Source organism: Petaurus breviceps, unplaced genomic scaffold, assembly GCF_028583685.1.
Source record: "Petaurus breviceps papuanus isolate PSGF00001 unplaced genomic scaffold, PetGlider_PUasm1.0 470, whole genome shotgun sequence".
Classification (NCBI taxonomy): Eukaryota; Metazoa; Chordata; class Mammalia; order Diprotodontia; family Petauridae; genus Petaurus; species Petaurus breviceps.
In genome coordinates this window covers 3,925,607-3,948,297 of record NW_027186350.1, presented here as the reverse complement: position 1 = coordinate 3,948,297, position 22,691 = coordinate 3,925,607, and the positions used below count along the sequence as shown (strand labels likewise).

The 22,691-nt window shown below is 38.1% G+C and overlaps 1 protein-coding gene across 2 annotated transcripts in view; it reads left to right on the top strand.

The window, feature by feature from the left end:
• The window catches only part of LRP6 (LDL receptor related protein 6), a 140,960-nt gene that overhangs the window by 12,062 nt on the left and 106,207 nt on the right, over nt 1-22,691 (top strand). For both annotated transcript variants that reach the window (XM_069101497.1, XM_069101496.1), the window contains exon 2: nt 4,818-5,211. In XM_069101497.1, coding sequence (XP_068957598.1) covers nt 4,818-5,211 — 394 coding nt within the window. The remainder of the gene's footprint in view (nt 1-4,817; nt 5,212-22,691) is intronic.

Genomic DNA, 22,691 nt, shown 5'->3' with positions numbered 1-22,691 from the left:
AGCTTGGCTTCCGCTTCCTCTTGCTCCGCCCCTTCCTGCTACATCAGCAAGTCCAATGGGGCATGGAAGATCTTTAAATCCCATAACCCTTACAGCCTGTTATTCCTAGCTCTGCCCCTCAGTGGCTAAGCAGAACAAGTTCTAATTCCTTTTCTATATAACAACTCTTGAAATATTTGAAGACATCACATGTTCTTTCTAAATCTTCTCGTTTTAGGATGAACATCCTCAGTTCCTTCAACTGACCCTCCTATAGTATGATCTTGAGGCATTTCCTCATCATACTTATTCTTCATCTTAAATATACCCCCTGAAACTGAATACAATCCTCTAGATCTGTTCTGAAGAGTATTGTACAGGCTTTGTCATCCTCCTGGATGCTTTGCCTTTCAGTGAAATTCAAGTTTACATTACTTTATTTGGCTTCCACATCACACTGTAGCTAGGTATGTTGGCCTGGTAGATAGAGAACTGGTCTTAGGTTTAGGAAGCTTTAGATTCAAGTCCTACTTTTGAAACACACTGGCTGTGTAACTCTGGGCAAGCAATTTTTCTAAGACTCCAAGTTGCAAAGGAGTTGCTAGACTCTGTTGTTTCAACAAGTTTCTTTACCTTGGAGTTTCCTATATCAGTGTAACCACATTAATACATCAGAGTTTTCTACATTAGTACAACCACAAGTTTAGTTCCTATCTCATAACTACATGGAGAAATATGGAAGAATAATCTAAGAATAATTTTGAAAACTTGGCCAATAGGAGGGACTAATTTTACTGAAGATTAGAGGAGGCTATAAAGCTTGAAAAAGTGCCATAGCGCCTTGTTTTGAACCTAACATGGAATGAGAATATTTTCAAATACTAATATTATTTCTTTTAAAATATCTTTTTCTTTTTTTGTTATGAACTTAAACATTAACAACCAAGAACACGCCATTATTCAAAGAATATGAAGCTGTGAACTTTTATCATATATAGATTGGGTTTTCAAAATGTATGTTAAATTTAATATCATAGTAACAAAACTGTCTTGCCCATTTCTTGTCTCCTTCTGAACTTCTTTTTGCTTTTATCTTTGTATTTAATGTTTCATTGTTCTTTTCTTTTTTGTATCACTAACACTGCCTACTAACTCCTTGCCCAACTCTTCCACCAAGTGAAAGTTCTCCCTTGTAATGGATAAGTATGGTCTAGCAAAACAAAAGAGCACATTGAAAATGCATCTCTCTTTCTGTACCTCTGGTCTGTCACCTATCTTCTAAGAAGTGGGAATGATGTCAGTTAATCAGTAAGCAGTTATTAAGAGCCTGCAATGTGCCAGGCACTATTCTAAGTGCTGGGGATACATAGAAAGGATTCAGGAGGCTCAGAGTCAGGATAACCTGAATTCAAGTCTGACTTCAGATTCTTGCTCTCTCTTTGACTTTGGGCAAGTCACTTACAACTTCTGTGTTTCAGTTTCCTCAGTTGTAAAATGGGGATAATTATAGAAATGACTTCTCAGGGTTATTGGGAGGATCTGATGAGATAATACTTGTAAAGCACTTAGCATAGGCTTGGCACATAGTAGGTGCTTGATTCTGATTTTGCTCACTTCACCCATTATCAGTTCATAAAAATATTCCTAGGTTCTCCGACACACTGTCCTTTTTGTGATTTCTTATAGAGTAATAATAATCAGTACATTCATATCTTATATAATTTGTCAGTTATTCCCCAGTTGATGAGCAACTACTTTATTTTCAGTTATTTTCTATAGTAAAAGATATTTCTATAAATATATACTTATGGGTTCCTTTATTTTTTCTTTGAACTCTTCAGAGAGGAGAGATATTATGAGGTCGAAGGATACAGTTTTCTGACTGGTTATAGTTCTAAATTGCTTTCCAGTATGATTAGATCAATTGATAGTTCCCTTTTTAGTGCATCGATGGAGTTCTTCTCCAGCAATTGCCATTTCCTTTTTTGTCATCTTTGTAGGCCTGATTGCTGTGAAGTTTAACCAGAGTTTTAATTTGGATTTCTGTAATAATTAGTGATTTAGAGCATTTTTCATATGGATATTGATAGTTTGAATTTCTTCCTGGAGAATATCCTATTCACATCCTTTGACCATTTATTTATTGGAGAATGCTTTTGTTTTAATTTATAGCAAATGCCTGTATATCTTGGATATCAGATTTTTCTTGAATAAATTTCAGGATAGAGATTCCCTCCCTTTTTCTTGTTCTTACTGCTTTAATTTGCTTGTACAAACACACTTTTAAAAACTATTTTTTTATTTTTAGTTTTCAACATTTACTTTTATAAGATTTTGAGTTCTAAATTTTCTCCTTCTCCTTCCTTCTTCTCCTCCCTCTCCAAGACGTCATGCAATATCATATAGGCTATATATGTACAATCATATTAAACATATTTCCACATTAGTATTGTTGAAAAGAAGAATCAGAATCAAAGGGAAAAACCCATGAGAAACCAAACTTTTCAATATTAAGCAATCATGTCCATTTAATTTTTTTCTTTGTCCTTTGTTTAAGTATTTTCTCCATCCATAGTTGAAAGGTCTTTAATTTCTTCCTCAGGTTGGTTAGATATTTGAAGAATTAGAGTTGGTCTGTGTTTCACCTTTGTGAGTAATAAAGCAAGGAGAATAACATTAGCAATTAGCAGAAATAACTTTATTTGACCTGATTATTAATATCAAGTGAAGCCTAAAACAGTGATATGCGCTATGTGTTACCTACAAGTATTTACTTCTGTAATGGAGTCTGTGTGGAGTTAAAAGTGAAAAGGGATTTCCTATAGAAGGTGAGGCCCTCTACATGATTGTGGGTCAAAATCTTTGAAGATTTTGTCAAGCTCCAGAGCATTCCAGATTCTCTTAAATGAGATTCATAATTATTCAATAGAGTTTGTCATAACTAAAAGTAAAAACCAGATTAGTGAAAAAAAGTACATTTTTTGGTTGGTTGGATAACCAGTAGAGCTGGTCTGTCAGTATATCTTTGAAATGTACTAGAAATGAAGAATTATCTAGGTTCCAAATTGTACAGCAAGAGGATTGCTTTTAGTTATTTTGGTGCCCCCAGTTTCTTCCCTAAAACTTTGGCTCATATCATCATACTTCAGGTGGTGATGTATGGTTCTGAGCCATAGAATGCTAGTTGGTAAGGAATTTAAATTGAAGGTCATCCAAAGGGCAGTGAAGAGGTGCACAGGGGATGAGAGCAGGCTACAACATGCTACAAAGAAGGAATTATGTAGGAAAATAGTATAAAAGATGTCATCATAGAAATAAATGACCATGTAATTGAGAGTGAGGGAACTGATGGACAGCCTTCTTGTTCCATTACCATCTATTCACTGTCATGAAAATGAGAGGAAGGCCCCCAACACATTGGGCGGATCTCCAAGGTAGATTTATGGGAGAACAGGGACAAGCTTCACACAGGATGAACACACATGGACAGGTTGCTCTTTGCTTGATTTGCACTGTTATAAGGAGTAGGGGAGAGAAGGAAATAAATATTTACCAAATGCCTTTGATGTGCCTGGACACTGTACTATGTCTTTTACAAACTCTCATTTGATCTTTATAACCACCCTGTGGGGTGTGTGCTATTATTATCCTCATTTTACATTTGAAGAAACTGAGGCAGACAGTACTTTGTCCCAGGTCACACAGCTAATAAGTGTCTGAGTACCCACATGCACAGATAATTTCTATCAGGCTTCAAATATGAAGGTTGTCATTGAAAAATAAGGTCATATACCTGTTTAACCAGCTGAAGAACTATTGTATATATATTGAAATCTAAATGTATTTGACCTTGTGAACATCCTTTCTCTTTGGTAAAGTCAAGATAATAAACTAGTTTCTGCTTTAGTGACTGGTTACATTATTATACGAATTTGTGTTAATAGAAAAATTTTAAAATTTTATCTTAAAGGAGTTGGGTTTCCCTCCAAAGATGACAGTTTGTGGGTTCGCTTTGCCTCTTATTTAAATCTTTTTAGTAGTAGGGATGAGAGTTTAAGGAAATTATTGCAACATAGTTTTGGTCTTATCTGTGGTGTTGATGCTCCCTAATTATGCCCTGTACCCCAGCCTTTAGGTCCTTGCTAGCCACAACTTTCAGATAGCTAAATGTCAGTGACCAGGTATATAAAGATTAAAAAAAAAACAAACACAGCAACCCAAAAAACTGTTTGATGTATATTACTTCAGTCTAGTAAAGCATTTAGCTCCTTAATATTTCTCTACAATGTTTTTATTCCTTTTTACTGACTTTGTTTATTTTTAATAGACTGTGTAAAGGCTAATATAATAATAATAATATACAGTGAAGTAGATAGAAATGACAAAAAAGTATGACTTTGTAGAAGAAATTTAACAGCAAAAGAGAGTATCAAATGTATTCTCCCTCACATTTACCTTCCTGTCTCTCCCCTTTTCTACCAAACCCATCACATACATTAGAACTGTCCAGCAATTAAATGTGCTGCCTTGTTTTCTTTGACTTGAGGTATTTATGCAAATAACTAAATAACAACTTTTTAGTGGTTTAGTTATTGCAGACAGGATAGAAGTTTCGCTAGATAACCTCTAAGGTTGTATAGTTCTCCGCAGTAACTTTTATATTCACATTTAAATTTTTATCAGTGGGTTCTTAATTAATATTAACCTGTTACATACATAGTTGTATTTAATATATGCATATATAAATACATAAAAATATTTGAATTCTAGGTCTGGAAACCTCATTCATTACAGTTAGTAATACTTTTTTTTACTTGTACATTTCTTTTCTTTTATAGGGGCCCCCTTGTTGCTTTATGCAAATAGACGGGATTTACGACTGGTGGATGCTACCAATGGCAAAGAGAATGCGACAATTGTGGTTGGAGGTTTGGAGGATGCAGCTGCAGTGGACTTCGTTTTTGACCATGGCTTGATATACTGGAGTGATGTAAGTGAAGAAGCCATCAAACGAACAGAATTTAACAAAACCGAGAGTGTACAGAATGTGGTCGTTTCCGGATTATTATCCCCCGATGGGCTGGCCTGTGATTGGTTGGGAGAAAAATTATACTGGACAGATTCTGAAACTAATCGGATTGAAGTTTCCAATTTAGATGGAACTTTAAGAAAAGTTTTATTTTGGCAAGAGTTGGATCAGCCGAGAGCTATTGCTTTAGATCCTGCAAATGGGTAAGTTTTTTTTTTTTTAATTTACAAAATCATTTTATCCTTAAAAAAAGATTTAATTTTAATAACTTAGGAGTCCTTTGATGAGTAGACTTGAACTAGCAACTTAAATTCTTAGTAAAAGCTTACTAATAAGAGTGTTACCTTAGTGTTGAATAATGGAATTAATAGAGCTGTTTGTGTTTTGCTAGTTTTTTGTGTATGTATATATTATGTAAAGTACTTCATTGAGCTTTGATGTGCTGCAATGATGTTCAGTTGTGTCCTATTCTTTGTGACCCCATTTGGGGTTTTCTTGGCAGTGATACTGGATTGGTTTGCCATTTCCTTCTCATTTTACAGATGAGGAAACTCAGGCAGACATGGTGAAATGACTTGCCTAGGGTCACATAGCTAGTAAATTCCTGAAGCTGGATTTGAACTCAGGTTTTCCTGACTCCAGGCACAGTGCTCTATTCAATGTGCCACCTACCTGGCCTGATGTACGATATAAATGTAACTTCTTACAATTGATTAGTTTTTCTACATGTCATTTTTTGGAGAAAGAAGTTGATGGAGAAAAGGAAAAAATTAATAATAGAGAATAATATTTGGTTATTTGAAGGCAAAGAATGTTGAAATATTCTTTGTATCCTGCTTCTATTCCAAAACACATTAAATTCTTTCTGCATGAGAACCCATTAATGGCTATTTGATTACTATGGGGTCAATACAGTAAAGCAGAGGAACAAAAGCCATTGTTTAAATAATTTTTTGGAGTTAGTTGCTAATATACTTAGAAATAAATTGCAGTTTTGGGGTTTATATCTTCTACTTCTGGGGTGTACTGTGCCATTAATAATTACTTTTTGGGAGCAAGTTTAAGGAGGCCAAGAGCATTCAGAGAACAGTGCTATTTGGGTGATAATATTGAAGTTGAAAGAGGTTTTGAAGTTCAAAGCATAAATTTGTTGCGAAGAACGGTTTGGAAACATTGAAAGACTATGAAAAAGTGTCTTCACTCAGTTAATAAATTAATAATTATTTACAAAGGCATCTACTTTGTGCCAGCTACTGTGCTAGACATGTGGGTTACAGTGACAAAATAGAAACAGTAAAGGAGCTTACATTCTATCAATGAAGAAAATAGGAACATACACAATTGTATACAAAGTAAATGCAAAGTACAACGAGGTCCCAATTAGTGTGAATAATGAGTGCCCTGAAGTGGTGATGTGCATTTGAATTTGTACTATTTGAAATTATATATTTAAGATTTGATAATTAGTTCCAACCCAATGGAAAATATGAAGTTCAAATTTGAATGATATAACCACTTGAGGGAATTAATTATTTGCATGATAAATTGGGACCTAGCTATAAATACAGTATTACTTTGAGAGTGTTGGCATGTAGGAACTGGTACTTGGGTAGTTTTGTATAATGAACATAACATCAGTTTGATTTGACTATAGATTGCATGCTTGGGAGGAGTATGACTGGAAAGATGGAATGGGGACAGATTGTGAAGAGCTTTAAATGCCAAATAGAGTAGTATCTAGCCCCCCTTTTTTTTTTGCTTTTTGGAGGGGAGAAGGGAGGGCAGTTGGGGGTTAAGTGACTTGCCCAAGGTCACACGGCTAGTGTTAAGTGTCTGAGGCCACTAACTTCTCTTCTAATGTCCCATCTTGTATCAGCAACTGCCTTTTAGACATCTTGAACTGGACACAGGCATCTCAAACTCAGTATGTCCAAAACAGACTACATGGTCTTTCACTCCAAACTTTTCCTTCTTAAATTCTAGCTTCTTAATGTCAAGGGTACAGTTCTTCCAGCCACCCAGGTTTATCCTTCCCATATATCCAGTCTATTGCCAAGTCCTGTTGTTTTCACCTTGCCAGCTTCTCTCATGTATACTCCCTTCTCTATGCAGCCACTCCAGTTGCAGACCCTCATCATTTCACACCTGGACTACTGCAATAGCCTTGTGGTTACATTGCTTTCCTCAAGTCTTTCCTTAGTTCAGCCCATCCTCCACTCAGCTGCCAAAGTGATTTTCATAAATTGTAGGTCTGGTCATGTCACTCCCTTCTACTCAATAAACTTTAGTGGCTCCTTATTACTTCTAAGATCAAATATAAAATCTATTTGGCTCTTAATGTTGTTCATAACCTACTCCTTTCTCCATTTCTGGTCTTACAATTTACTCCCTTCCACACACTCTGAGATCCAGCACTGGACTTGTTGTTTTTTCTTGTCTTTTCACAGCTGTGCCCCATTCTGGAGTGTTCTGTCTTTGGCTTCCCTTAAGGCTGGAATCAAATTCCGCCTTCTGCAAGAGACCTTTCTCCTCAGGCTAGAGTGTGTCTTTTGCCTGGGACACGGAGCTAGGTCTTTCTCTTATTAATTTTAATTTCAGTTTAACCTTGGTGATCTAACTTGTGTGGTTAGAGTTTGTTTAGTTTATGACTAATCCTTCCCTCAACTTACCCTTCTCTCCTTGTTTCCTCCTTTTTTCTCTGGTGAGTGAAATTTATTCCTGTACCCAACTTTGTTGTATTTATGTATTGCCCTATTTATGTAATGCCCCTACCTTGTCCCTGACCAAAATTTCAGATGAAAGTGAGGTTCAAGTGTTGTATGTTTCCCCCACTACTTTTTCCCTGTTTGTGGACTCTGATTATTTGAGATAATTTTTCCTCCCCTTCCCTCCCCCCCCACTTCCTTTTCTTCTAAGATAATCAAAACATAGAAGAAACCACTCTCAGGTCCCCTGCCTTATTTAATTCCATCTCTGACTCCTGATATTAGGGTTCTGAGGGTATATTTATATCATCTTCCTGTTTAGTCTTTTGTAATTGCTTGCTTCTATTTACATTTTTACATTTCTCTTGACCCCTGTATTTGTTTTTGGGAGTTTCTATTTAGCTATGGCTTTTTCATTAAGAAAGTTTTGAAAGTACTTCATTTCATTAAAAGCCCATTTCCCTATTCCTCTCCACCCCCATGATTATTCTTGGGTAAGTTATTCTTGGTTGTAAGCCTTTATCTTTTGCCTTTTGGAATATCATGTTTGAAGCTCCTTTCTCCTACATAGTGGTGCCTGCTAAATCTTGTGGAATCCAGACCTTTCTGGCTGTTTACATTATTTTTTTCTTTGACCCAGAAATTCTGGATTTTGTTTATGATACTACTGGCTTTTTCATTTTGAATTTTTTTTTTTTAAAGCAATTGTGGTTAACTTGCTCAGGGTTACATGGCCAGGTGTTTCTGGGTGGGTCCTAAGTGTCTGAGCCCAGATTCGATCCCAGGTCATCCCAACTCTGGGGCCGGTACTCTTACTCACTGTGCTGCCTGGCCACCCCTTGAGTTTCTTTTAAGGAGATGTCTGATAGATTTTTTTTCTATTTTTGTTTTGCCTTCTGGTTCTAACAGATCTGAACACTTTCTTGATGGTGGTTTGTTTTTTTTTCTGGTCATTACTTTGAAACAGTCCAGTGATTCTTATATTGCCTCTCTTTCTTCTCTTTTCAAGATCATTGTTTGATATGAGATACCTTATGTCTTTTTCTTATTTTTCAGTCTTTCAACTTTGTTTTGCTATTACTTGTTTCATTGAGGCATTAACTTGTGTTTGCTTGGTCCGTTCTAATTTTCAAGGAGTCTATTGCTAGGTTAAGATTTTGTACCTCTTACCCTAAGCTCTTATTTCTCCAAGTGTTTCTTCAGTAGCTCTCAATTTCTTTTCCAGTTTCATCTTCTAACACTTTTATTTGTAAAAATAATTTTAAAACTATTTTTTGGCCTTTTGGAGAGCAATTGGGGTTGAGTAACTTGCCCAAGGTTACACGGCTAGTTGTTTTTTTTTGTGTGTGTGGGTGTTAAGTGTCTGAGGCCGGAACCGAACTCAGGTCCTCCTGACTCTGGGGCCGGCGCTTTAGTTACTGCGCCACCTAGCCGCCCCAGTTTAAAAACTTAAAAAAAAAAACCAAAACTCTTGCTTCATTTCTTACAGAACTTTTTGGTTACAGCTTGTGATCAAATTGTATTTTTCTTTGAAGTTCTACTTGTTAGGGTTAGGGTTGTCTTCTTCTGGGTTTGTGTCTTGAGCATCCTTTGAACAGTGAGAGGGTTCTCCTCCACCCCTCCCCTTTTCCCCCTCCTCCCCAGCCTTTCTTTTCAAACTGGCACTGTGGCCAGGGTCTTATACTTCTGGAGGAATGTCTAGGCTTTGCTTGGTCCTGTGTTATTTTTCCCGTAGGTCCTGCTGCTTTTTTCTGGGTGTTGAGTGCTTTGTGATTCAATGATTTTAGGAACTGTTTAGTCTGGGTATCTGTAAGCTTTCGGTGTGTCCAAAGTTGTCTGATCCAGAAAGAAGTCTGATTGCTTTCTTCTTGGTCTGAAATTTGCAAATTTCCAATCCCAGATTGCTGAAGTTCTCATTTAAAACAAAGAAAGGCAGGGCAGTATACTGAAAGAAGCAGTGTACTTGGGATCAAGACACATCTTGGTTTTAGTCTCTGTCACTTCAGTGTAAGTATGGCAAGTCATGTTATACATTTAGGCCTCTGATTTTCTTTATCTGTAGAATGAGAAGATTGAATTTCAATTACCTTTAAGGTTCCTTTCATCTCTTAAAATAAATTTCTGTTTTGGATAAAAACATGTCCTCTCACACATTTTAACAACCAAAAAAATGAGTTTTAATGTTATTTTTTTCTTCAATGTTTTTCATCTACCGTAGCCTAAGTAAATGAATTTTATTTTGCAAGCTAAATCTCTGCTGCTCTTCACTATTTTTCAAAAATTTATTTATTTATTATCTTAAATTTATTTATAAATTTCATTCATTTATTAAATTAATTACTGATTAAATTAATTGATTAATTTATTTAATTTATTTATTCCACACGATTTTGAGTTACAATTTTTTCCCTTCCCCCCACCCCAAAATAGCAAGCCCAATGAATACCCCTTGCCCCAATCCATTCTCCCCTAATATCCTTCCCCATCACCCCCCTAACTTTCCAGCAGGGCAAGACGGACCTCTGTACTCCAGTGCCTGTACATATTATATCCCAGTTGCCTGTAAAAAAAATTTTTTTTTGGTTTTAGAGGGCAATTGGGATTAAGTGACTTGCCCAAGGTCACACAGCTAGTTTTTTTTTTGTTAAATATCTGAGGCCAGATCCAAACTCAGGTCCTCCTGACTCTAGGGCCAATGTTCTATTCCCTGCACCACCTAGCCGTCCCCATTTTTTGTTTTTAAACATTTGCTTTTAAAACCTTTGAGTTCCAGATTTTTTCCCTTCCTCCCTCCTCACCCACCCCCACAGGGAAGATTATCAATTCAATATAGGTTGTACATGTGCAATTACCCAAATCATTTCTATATTTGTCATATTGTGAAAGACCAACTATATTTCCCTCCATCCTATCCTGCCCCCTCCCCCCCACTTATTCCATTTTCTCCTTTGAACCTATCACTTTTCAAAAATGTTTGCTTCTAACTACCCTCTCTCCCAATCTGCCCTCCTTTTTATCATCCCCCCTCCTATTCCCTACACCCCTATTTTCCTGTAGGGTAAGATACCCAATTGAGTGTGTATGTTATTCCCTCCTTAAGCTAAATTCAGTGAGAATAAGGTTGTTCCATTCCCTTTCACTTTCCTGTTCTTCCCCTTCATTGTAAGAATTTTCTTTTGCCTCTTTTACATGAGATAATTTACCCTAATCTATCTCCTCCTTTCTTCTTCTCCCAATAAATTCTTCTCTCACCTCTTAATTTTATTTTTTTAGATATCATCCCTTCATATTACACTGATCCTATGTCCTCTGTTTATATATACATGAGTATACATATGCCCACACTCACATATATATTTATATACACATACACCCTCCTATACATATATATATACACATATATTCCCTTCAACTATCCTCATACTGAGAACAGTCTTATGAATTACAATGATTGTTTTTCCACATAGGAATGTAAATACTTCAACTTTAATAAGTTCCTTATGATTTTTTTTCCTGTTTACCTTCTCATGCTTCTCTTGCTTCTTGTATTTGAAGTCATATTTTCTGTTCAGCTATGGTTTTTTCATCAAGAATGCTTGAAAATCCTCTATTTCATTGAATGACCATATTTCCCCCTGTAGCATTATACTCGGTTTTGCTGGGTAGGTGATTCTTGGTGTTAGTCCCAGCTCCTTTGACTTCTGGAATATCATATTCCAAGCCCTTTAGTCCCTTCACTTAGAAGCTGCCAGGTCTTGTGTTATCCTGATTGTTTGCACAGTACTCCAGTTGTTTCTTCCTGACTGCTTGCAGTATTTTCTCCTTGACCTGGGAACTCTGAAATTTGGCTATGATATTCCTAGGAGTTTTCTTTTTGGGATCTTTTTCAAGAGGCTCTCGGTGAACTCCTTCTATCTCTATCCTGCCCTCTGGTTTTATAACATCAGGGCAATTTTGCTTGACAATTTCTTATAAGATGGTGTCTAGGCTCTTTTTTTTTTATCATGACTTTCAGGTAGTCCAATAATTTTAAAATTATCTCTCCTGGATCTATTTTCCAGGTCAGTGGTTTTTCCAGTGAGATATTTCACATTGCCTTCTATTTTTTAATTTGTTTGGATCTGTTTTATAGTATCATGATTTCTCATCACCAATTCATATTTTTTTAAAGTTTTTTTTTCTTTTAAAGCAATTGGGGTTAAGTAACTTGCTCAAGGTTATACGACCAGTTATTTCTGGGTGTGGTGGTAAGTATCTGAGCCTAGATTCCATCCCAGGTCGTCCTGACTCTGGGGCCAGTGCCCTTACTCACTGAGCCACCTGGCCGCCCCAACCAGTTCATATTTTACTTGGATGCTTTTGATGCAGGAGTTCTGACTTTGCTGTCTTCTTCCTGTTCCATGCCTTATCCTATTTGTCCCCAAAAAAGGAATCTAGCGTTTGATTACATTTCCTGGGCTTGCTCATCTTGCCAGTCAGTTACTTGACTTTTTAGCTCTTTGCTATGGTAGAACTCTATTTCCAGAATGGAGAGAGCTTTGTCCCAAATTGCTGGGGTTTTCGCAGCTGCTGGAGTTATTAGTTGGGTACCCTCTTGTAGCAGCAAGCACCCCAAGTGTCCCCAGGATGGCTGCCAACACAGGTTCTTAGATCTGCTTTGATAAAGGAAAGCAACTCAAAATGGGTTAACAAGCTTACTTTAATCAAATATGTATCATTCACCTAGTTCAGGGGAAAAAGATCAGCACCCCGAACTTCAGAGTATACCGACAGAATTATCAAACGAGAAACAGATCAAGTAGACAGCTTTCCAAACTGTCCAACCATTACATCCATACCAAATCTGGGTTTCATCAACATCTGGGTTTTTCAAAGCCGGAGGGAGGGGGGGAGCTCTAAAAATGGCTTCCCAGAGTCTCATCTGATCAAATCACAGAACACTTCTCAAAGTGAGCCCCAAAACAAAAGCTACACATCAGGGCTTATATATCCTTCTCCTGGCTCAGAGAATGTAACAACCTTATTGACTCACTGGCCAATCAAGAAGTATCTACTGAAAAACAAGCCTCCCACCCCAGGCTCCAGGTGCACTTTAGCCTAGGGGCAGGGAAGATCTTAAAAATTTACATTCCCATTACACCTCTCTACAGACTCCACAGGCTCTGGCTCACTTGTCACACAACCCAGAACCACCACCCAAGACTGTGATCCAGATCCAAGCAGGTTAAAGCAAGAGCAATTACCCTCTGAATGGTGGCTTGGTCCCCCTGCAATCTGTAAGCCAGAAGCCACGTCTCTGGCCACTTCTCACCCTGGGGCAGGGGCCAGACTGCACTCTAGGTCACCCTGTTTCCACAAAGTTCCACACTGACCTTTTACTTTCTTTTAGTAATTTATGGGTTGATAATTCTGGAAACTGCCATAGATGCTGGTGATTCTCTTTCCTGAAGTCTGCTCTGGCCGCTGCTGGTTGGGGTGCCTTGGGGCCAGGGACCACGCGGCTCATGTGGGGCTGCTCAGCTCCCAGCCTAGTGTGATAGATTCTTCCTGTTGGCCTACTGGGCTTCCTTCAGTGGGAGCTTTGTTTCTCTTTGTCTCTTTGTGAGTTCTATAGCTCTAAAGTTTATTTAGAGCCATTTTTAAAAGATGCTTTATTAACTTCTGATTTACATCATTCATTTCCACCAGATTTTGAGTTACAAATTTTCTCCCCGTTTTTCCCCTACCCACCACCCCAAAATAGCAGTCCCACAGGATATTCCCTCCTCCAATCTGCTCTCTCCCATATTTTCTCCCATACCCCTTTCGACTTTTCCAGTGGATCTCTATGCCTCAGTGCCTATATATCTTATTTCCTAATTACATTTAAGATGGTATTAATAATAGTGTATACACACACACACACATATATATTTTAATATTTGATTTTGTAACTTTCAATTCCAGATTCATTCCCTTCCTTCTTTGTCACCCACCCTTGCAGGGAAGATAAGCAGTTCAGTATAGGTTGTACATGTGTGGCTAATGCAAAACAATAACATAGATATATTGTAAAAGACTGACTATATTTCCCTCCCTCCTATCCCACCTCCCACTTGTTTTATTCTCTATTTTGATCAAAAGTGGGTGCTTTCAACTTCCCTCCCCCCCAGCCTGCCCTCCCTTCCATCATCCCTCCTCTCATCCCCTTCCACCCCTACTCTCCTGGAGGGTGAGATACCCTATTTAGTGTGTATTTCATTCCCTCCTCAAGCCAAATTCAATGGGAATAAGGTTGACCCATTCCCTTTTGCCTTCCTATTCTTCCCTTCCATTGTAACCATTTTCCCTTGCCTCTTCTGTATGAGATAGTTTACCCCAGTCTGTCTCTCCCCATCTCCTCTCATTATATTCCTCTCACCTCTTAATTTCATCTTTTAAGTATTAGTCCTGTGCCCTCTATCTATGTATACCTGTAAACATATATACATACATTCACATATGTATTCATATGCTCATATATCCTCATATATATATATATATTTCTAATCCCTTCAACTACTGAGAAAAGTTTCATCAGTTACAATTATTGTTTTTCCATGTAGGAATGTTAATAGTTCAACTTTGATAAGTTCCTTATGATTTCTTTTCCCTTTTTACCTTCTCATGCTTCTTGTATCTGAATGTCAGATTTTCTATTCAACTCTGGTTTTTTCAGCAAGAATGCTTGAAAGTCCTCTATTCCACTGAATGACCATATTTTCCCCTGAAACATGATACTCAGTTTTTCTGGGTAGGTGACTCTTGGTTTTAATCCCAGCTCCTTTGACCTCCGGAATATCATATTCCAAGCCCTTTGATCCCTCAGTGTAGAAGCTGCCGGATCCTGGGTTATCCTGATTGTGTTTCCACAATATTCAAATTGTTTCTTCCCTGGCTGCTTGTAATATTCTCTCCTTAATCTGGGAATTCCGGAACCTGGCTATAATATTCCTAGGAGTTTTCTTTTTGGGATCTTTTTCAGGAGGTAATCAGTGGATTCTTTCAACCTCTACTTTACCATCTGGTTCTAAAACATCAGGGCAGTTTTCTTTGAGAACTTCCCTGGAGGATGATTTCTAGGTTCTTACTTTGATCATGGCTTTCAGGTAGTCCAATAATTTTTAAATTATCTCTCCTGCATCTATTTTCCAGGTCAGTGGTTTTTCCCATGAGATATTTCACATTTCCTGCTCTTCTTTCATTTGTTTGGATGTGTTTAACAGCATCTTGATTTCTCATAAAGTCATTAGCTTCCATTTGCTCCAATCTAATTCTGAAGCAATGATTCTCCTCATTGAGCTTTTGAGATTCTTTTTCCATCTGGCAAATTCGACTTTTTAAGGCATTCTTCTCCTCATTGCCTTTTTGAGCCTCTTTTGCCATTTGAGTCAGTCTGGTTTTTAAAGGTATTATTTTCCTCAGTCAGGCTGTTGACTCTCATTTCATAATTTTCTTACATCGTTCTCATTTCTCTTCCCAATTTTTCCTTCACTTCTCTTATCTGCTTCTTAAGGTCCTCTGTGGCCTGTAACCAGCTTGTATTTTCCTTTGAAGCTTTTGGTGCAGGAGTTCTGACTTCACTGTCTTCCTCCTGTTCCATGCTTTGCTCCTTTTTGTCCCCAAAATAGGAGTCTAATGTTGGAATGTTCTGTCTGCTTTGTTTCCTTTGCCTGGTCATGTTGCCCCTCAGTCACTTGACCCCTGGGCTTTTTGCCACAGTAAGGATTGGGCCACCAGACAGGGGAGTTTTTGTCCCAAACACTGGGGTTTTCTCAGCTGCCGGAGGTATTAGATGGGTGCTCTCTCTGAGGTCTTCACACACCCTGGCAAGCTGTACACACACCACAGGACCTCCACCGTAGACTGCAATCCAGATCCAAACAAAGTAAATCAAGAGCGATTACCCCTCAGACTGGTGCTTGGTCCCCCTACACTCTGAAGGCCAGGAGCTGAAGCTGCCATGTGGCACTGGCTGGCTGTGCCAGTGTCTCAGCGGCTTCTCGCCCCGGGGGTAAAAGCCACATACTCCCACTTACTGGGTCCCAAAGTCCAGACTGTACTGACCTCTCACTTTGTCCCTCACATCTATGTGTTGATAAACCTCGAAAAGGCCACAGCTGCTGCTGATCTCGAGTCCCTCTGGCCCGCCTGGTGGCCCGCCTGGTCAGGCCTGCCTGGTCAGGCCTGCCCTGGGGCTAAAGCCTGAGTGTGGGGCTGGGCTCTGCTCCCAGAGTGCTGCGCTGCATTCCTGCCAGCCTGCCGGGCTGTCTTCATTGGGAGGTTAGCTTCTCTGTTTCATTTTGTCGGTTCTGCAGCTCCAAAGTTTGTTTAGAGTCCCCTTTATACATGGATTGGGGAAGGTGGAAGTCGGAGCCGTGGGAAGGTCGTGCTTCTACTCTGCCATCTTGGCTCTGCCTAGAGCCATTTTTTTACATGTATTGGAAGTGATTGGAGGGGAGCCCACACCAAATTTGTGCTTCTACTCCACCATCTTGACTCCACCCCCCCTCCTATTTTTCTTTAAACAAATATCATTATTACGAATATTTCCAGGTTACAAAATTGAAGAATCACATATTTAGAGCTGGAAGAGACCTTAGAGAACTTAGACCGTCATCTCTAACTGCCATATTATACAGATAAGAAAACTAAAGTTGATAGAGATTAAAGGACTTGCCCAAAGTCACACAGCTTGTTAAGTGTCTGAGGCAGGATGTCAGCTCCACTGTTTGCTCATTTTTCCAAGCCAATTACTTGATATTTAGCTTTTTGTTAAAGTAGGTCTCTGCTTCCAGTGTGGAGGGTATACTGTCCCAAGCTTCAGGGGTTTTGTGCAACTGTTTTCAGAGATATTTCTAGGTACCTGTGAATTTTTAGTTCTTCCAAGGTTGTATGATGAAAGGAGAGGTGTTTACTCCTCTCCTGTTCTATGCTGTGGTCTTCGAGTGACCACAAGCACTCTTTTTTGATTTGGAACTGTGAGGAGGATTCCCTCTCCACTGCCACCATCCCTACCTTAACTACCATTTCATCCATATTACTCCCACTAACTCCAATTCTCATTATTATAACCTAACTAAGAATTACAAGCCTTTATCTTGCATCATCCGAACGCAAATCGAACACTTTAATTAAGCTAAATCCTTATCTACTAAAGCTTCGGCGGCCATTAGACCACTTCTCTGAATTTGCAATTCAGCGTGTAATATATACTTCAAAACTGATATACAAAGGCTTAGGTTCAATCAAGACCAAAGGCCTTCAAAGCCTACAAGCTCTGTGTCAGTGCTCCTCCTCACCCCAGGACCACCACCCAGGACTGCAAGCCAGATCCAAGCATGAGCAAAGCAAGGGAATCCTGCCTCGGTGCCAGCAAAGAGATCCCTGCAATCTCCTGATCAGCCCCTCCATCCCCCTGCTGTTTGTGAGCTGAGAGATCCAGAAGAATCCACTGCTTCTGCTTCTACCACTGCTGCAGCCCTGGGGCTAGATGGCATTCCTCTCCCACCCAGGTCTGACAGACCTTTCTTACTGACCTTCTGAATTGTGTTTGTCGTTTGTGGGTTGAGAAGTCTGGAAACCGTCATAGCTGCCAGTGATTCAGTCCCCTGTGGCCTGCTCTGCCCCATCTGTGCTGACATGGCCCATGCTGGACTGTGTTCTTCTCTCAGACTGGTGCAGCAGACCTTTCCTGTTGACCTTCCAGGTTGTCTTGGGCTAGAAATTTGTTTCACTCTGTCATTTTGTGGGTTCTGCTACTCAAGAATTTGTTTAGAGTTGTTTTTTACAGGTTTTTGGAAGGGTTTGGGGGAGAGCTCAAGCAAGTCCCTGGTTTTTACTCCACCCTCTTGGTTCCTCTCCCATTTCCCCCCAATTTTCTTCAGTTTAAAAATTGGGATAATAATAGCATCTACTTCCAGGGTTGCTGTGAGGATCAATTGAGATATTTGTAAAGTGCTTTATAAATACTATTTTCTGAACTTGTTTCTTATCAGTCCCCTACCTGAAAACTCCATGTAAGTGAAATTGTTGATCTTTGCTGAGTATACTCTGACCATTCCTGTCTTCTTGAATTTATTCATATTTCTTCTTTGAAATTCTCCCTTTGCATATTTATTTGGATGGAGGCAGCACGTTACATAGAGCAGTGGTTGGCAACCTTTTGTGTAAAGAGCCACATAATAAACATTTTAGGCTTATGGGCCAAGAGAAGAAAATCCAGGATGAATATAAGTACTTATATAACAAAAAAGAAAGCAAATTTCCACAATTTTTTTATTGACCAGATTAAAAATATAATAGTTGAGTACAGTTTTTGTAAGAGGTTTACTGATGAGAAGAATTTTTTTTGGGGGGGGGTGACATTTTAACTTAATAAAAAACTTTGTAATTAATGTTCCTCTGTCATCAAAATTTATTGCAAGCATTTGTTTATTTCCTGATCTCTAATGAGATTTTACATATTTCATTTTTGAAAATATTGTTTCACGCAGACAGGTGCTACAGAATACTGATATCAGTTGTTAGTTGCAGAGAGACTTAATGCCTGTTATTATTGATGTCCATGGTTGTGACCCTTTGGCTTTTATTTTCTGTATCTGTATACTCATTTTTCTTGATTTTCTTGGTTGGTGTCTGATTTTGCCCTTCAAATTAGTCCCTAATTTTGAGGATTCTTTTTTTTTGGGGGGGAGGGCAATTGGGGTTAAGTGACTTGCTGAAGGTCACATGGCCAGTTTTTGTGTTAAGTGTCTGAGGCCAGAATTGAACTCAGGTCCTCCTGACGCCAGGGCCAGTGCTCTATTCACTGCGCTACCTAGCTGCCCTGATTTTGATCATTCTTACTGTGGAAACAAAGGTTATAGTCAGAGAATCCACATGTCACCTCAAAGGGAGGAGACATGCTGCATACTCTTAAGATACAAAGTTTAGTTACTTTTAACTGTAGCAATAACAAATAACAAATTTTGCATGTGACCTGGAGGATTACCTTCAAATATAAATAAAAGGAAATTTGAATAACATAAGACTATTCTGCACCCACCAGAAACTGCTGGAGGGAATGGAATAATGTGTTCCAGAGAGTGAAGGAGCTCAACCTGCTACCCAAGGTGACTTGCCCTACAAAAATTTGAATCTAATCATTAATGAAAAAATATGGATATTAAATAAAAAAGATATTTGAAATGTTCTGAGAAAGAAAACCAGACCTGAAGAGATTATTTGCTTTTCAGACACGTTGAACAACAGGATTACAAGAAAGGTAAAGAAATTCAGCAACCAAAGACAAATATGATACATATGCAGGAGCAGTATAAAATATTTGAAGATGGCCATCATGTCTTCTCTTTCCTTGAGTCAGTGTATCCAGTTCCTTTATGTGATATGATCTTAAATCTACTCAGCATCCTGGTTTCACTACTAGGATCATAGATTTAGAGCAAAACAGACCCTCACATGCCATCTAGTTAAACATCCTCATTTTATAGACAAGAAAACTAAAACCTAGGGATGATTGGTAATGATACAGGCAGTAAGTGTCAAAGGTAGAATTTGGATCCCAATCTTCTGATACCTGAGGTGAATGTTCTCATTAATATTGGAATGGAGCCTTTAATTTTATTGAGTAAAGGGTGACATGTCATTGAAAGTGTCATTGCATTTCCAATCTGGGTAAAACAGAGACCCAGTCTAAAAAAATTACACATTTTACATGCAGTTTTTTTTATATAAATAATCTCTCTTTAAGAGAAGGGACTTAATTTTTTTATCCTCACTGTCTAGCACTATGCCTGACACAGAGTAGGAGCTTAATAAATACTTGTTGATTAATTTTTCAAAAGGTAATAATGGTGGAACAATAAAATCTGCTGTGGCTCTGAGAGAGGCGTAGACATTTGCTCTCTCCACTAAGGATGTCCCTTATTTAAACCTGGGGAACAGAACTCTAAATAAAGGGGTCAAGTTCCTTTGTGTCATTGTGTTTTTGGTTTTTTATGCACCTTTCCAGGACCCCTGGATAAAAATTATTTAAAACTTTGGTTTGGTTCATGTCTAGGTCTCCTTAAAAAGTGTGGGGGAGCAGTAGAAAGATACCCATTGTACACTGAAAATCAGATATAGGACATTTTAAATTTTTTTCTACACAAAATAATGTTTAACATACACAGACCTACAATTACCATTGGCAGAAAAACAAGTAAGCAATTAAAAATAATAATAGTAATAACTTTATTTTTTTTATTTTTATTTATTTATTTATTTGCTTTTAGAAGGACAATTGGGGTTAAGTAACTTGCCCAAGGTTACAGGGCTAAGTTTTTTTTGTGTGGGTGTTAAGTGTCTGAGGCCAGAACCAAACTCAGGTCCTCCTGACTCCGGGGCTGGCGCTTTACTCACTGTGCCACCTAGCCGCTTCAGTAATAGCATTTAGATGGCACTTTAAGTTTGAAAAGTGCTTTGCAAATATTATCTTGTTTTATCTTACTCATTCAGGAAATAAAGACAGATTCAGTCCGTGAAATTTTTCAGGGTTGCTGAACTAGAGTTTCACATTTTGCCTCATCTCTGTAGCATCCAAACAGTTCCCTTCAGTTCTTGGTCTTTTGACTGGCCAGTCAAGGGACTCATACTGCTGCTGGTAGTCATCCTCTCCCATTTTGTCATAATATCCCCTACTTAAAGCATAATCTCCATGGGGCCACAGAAGCTGATTCTAAGAACCAGAGGGTTGAGTTAGCTATCATCCTATATTTCCCCTTTCTTTCATAGCCAAACTCCTTGAGGCCATCAACAATTGGTGCCTCCACTTTCTTTCCTCTCACTCTTTTAACACTACAGTCATTCAACTGATCATTCAACTGAAAATGTTCTCTCCAAAACCCATATGATAGATGTGAGGTAGTACCTCAGTGCTGTTTTAATTAATCGTGATTTAGAACATTTTTCATTTGACTATAGATAGCTTTGATTTACTCTTCTGAAAAGTACCTGTTTATATCCTTTGACCATTTATCAATTGGGGAATGGATCTTATATTTTATAAATTTGACTCAGTTCTATACTCAGGATATATTTGGGAAATGAGGTTTTTATCAGAGAAGCTTGTGATATAATATTTTTTTTTTAATTAAGCAATTGGGGTTAAGTAACTTGCTCAGGGTTACATGGCCAGTTTTTTCTGGGTGTGGTGCTATCAGAGCCCAGATTCGATCCCAGGTCATCCCGACTCTGGGGCCGGTGCTCTTACTCAATGCACCACCTGGCTGCCCCTGTGATATAATGTTTTTGATACTGCTTCATTGCCTGTGGTACCTTTTTAGCAAAATGTTTCTCTGATTATCCCTTTTAATTAGGTCTATTTTTTGCCCTTACCTTGTCTGAGATCATGATTGCTTATCCCTACTTTTTTTAGTTCAGCTGAAGCATATCAGATTCTGCTCCAGCTTTTTAATTCTTTATATATCTTTTTGTTTCAAGTTTGTTTCTTGTAAACATCATATTGTTGGGTTCTAGTTTCTAATCCACTCTGCTATCTGCTTTCATTTTATGGGTTTGATTACTGTATATTTTCTCCCATGCCATCTTCTTCTGTTTCTTCTCTTTATTCTGTCCTTTGCTTCTGACTACTTCTACCCTTAATTAGTTTTATTTTTTTATCTCTCCCCACCTTTTCTTATCTCTTCCTCCTCCTGTTTCCCTGTTGGGTAAGTTACATTTCTATATTAGGTAAATTATATTTCTATACACATTTTCTTTCCTTTTTGAAGCAATTTTGATGAGTGAGGTCAAGCATTGTCTGCTATCCCACCCCCTGATTTTCCCCTCCGCAGTAAAAGATCTTCCTTGCATTTCTTTTTAATATGAGAAAACTTTCCCTATTATACCTCTCCCTTTTTCTTTCTCCTAGTGCATTCCACTTTCTCACTCCTTCATTTTTTTTTTTTTTGGAGATCATTCCAATGTAATTGACTCACATCTATTCTGTCTGTGTAAACTCCTTTTAACTGCTGTAATACTAATAAAGTTTTTAGGAGTTACATGTATCATCTTCCCATATAGGAATATAAACAGTTTAACTTTATTGTGACCCTTCTGATTACTCTTTCATGTTTACCTTTTTATGCTTCTCTTGTCTTATATTTGAAAGTCAAATTTTCTGTTCACTTCTAGTCTTTTCATCAGGAATACTTGGAAGTCCTCTATTTCATTAAATGCCCATTTTTTTCCCCCTGAAGGATTATACTCAGTTTTGCTGGGTAGGTTATTCTTGGTTGTAGTCCTAGCTACTTTGCCTTCTGGAATATTGTATTCCAAACCCTTCTCTCCGTTAACATAGAAGCCACTAAGTATTGTTGGATCCTGACTACAATTCCTTGATATTTGAATTGTTTCTTTCTGACTGCTTGAAGTGTTTTTCCTTTGACCTGGGAGCTCTGGAATTTGTCTTATGATATTCCTGGGAATTTTCATTTTGAACTCTCAGGTGATCAGTAGATTATTTCAATTTTTATCTTATTCTCTGGATCTAAGATACTGGTGTAATTTTCCTTCATAATTTATTGAGAATATTAAAAAATAAAATATGTTGACATTATACAGTATTATACATATATTTTATGCATTTCTGAGTTTCTAAACTTTTTTTTGTGTTGTCTAATGGCCTTTGTGTAATCTGCAGCTTCTGCAAAACTCCCCCCAAATTCCCATTTGATTTCTTATGCTGACCCATGATATATCAAAACTGTGATTGGTAAAGTCGTGATGTGGAAGGGATAACTGTAGTTATATTTTTCCGCTGTTAACTCTGTCAGATAGATAAAGTTTGCAAGTTTTTGATTGGATGAACTTGACCTATTTACAAAGGTCTTGAATTATCCTACTGCTCCCTTAGTTAGCATTAGACTCTCCGACTTTTTTTTTTTTGTAGAATACCTTTATTAGCAGAATTGCATCTG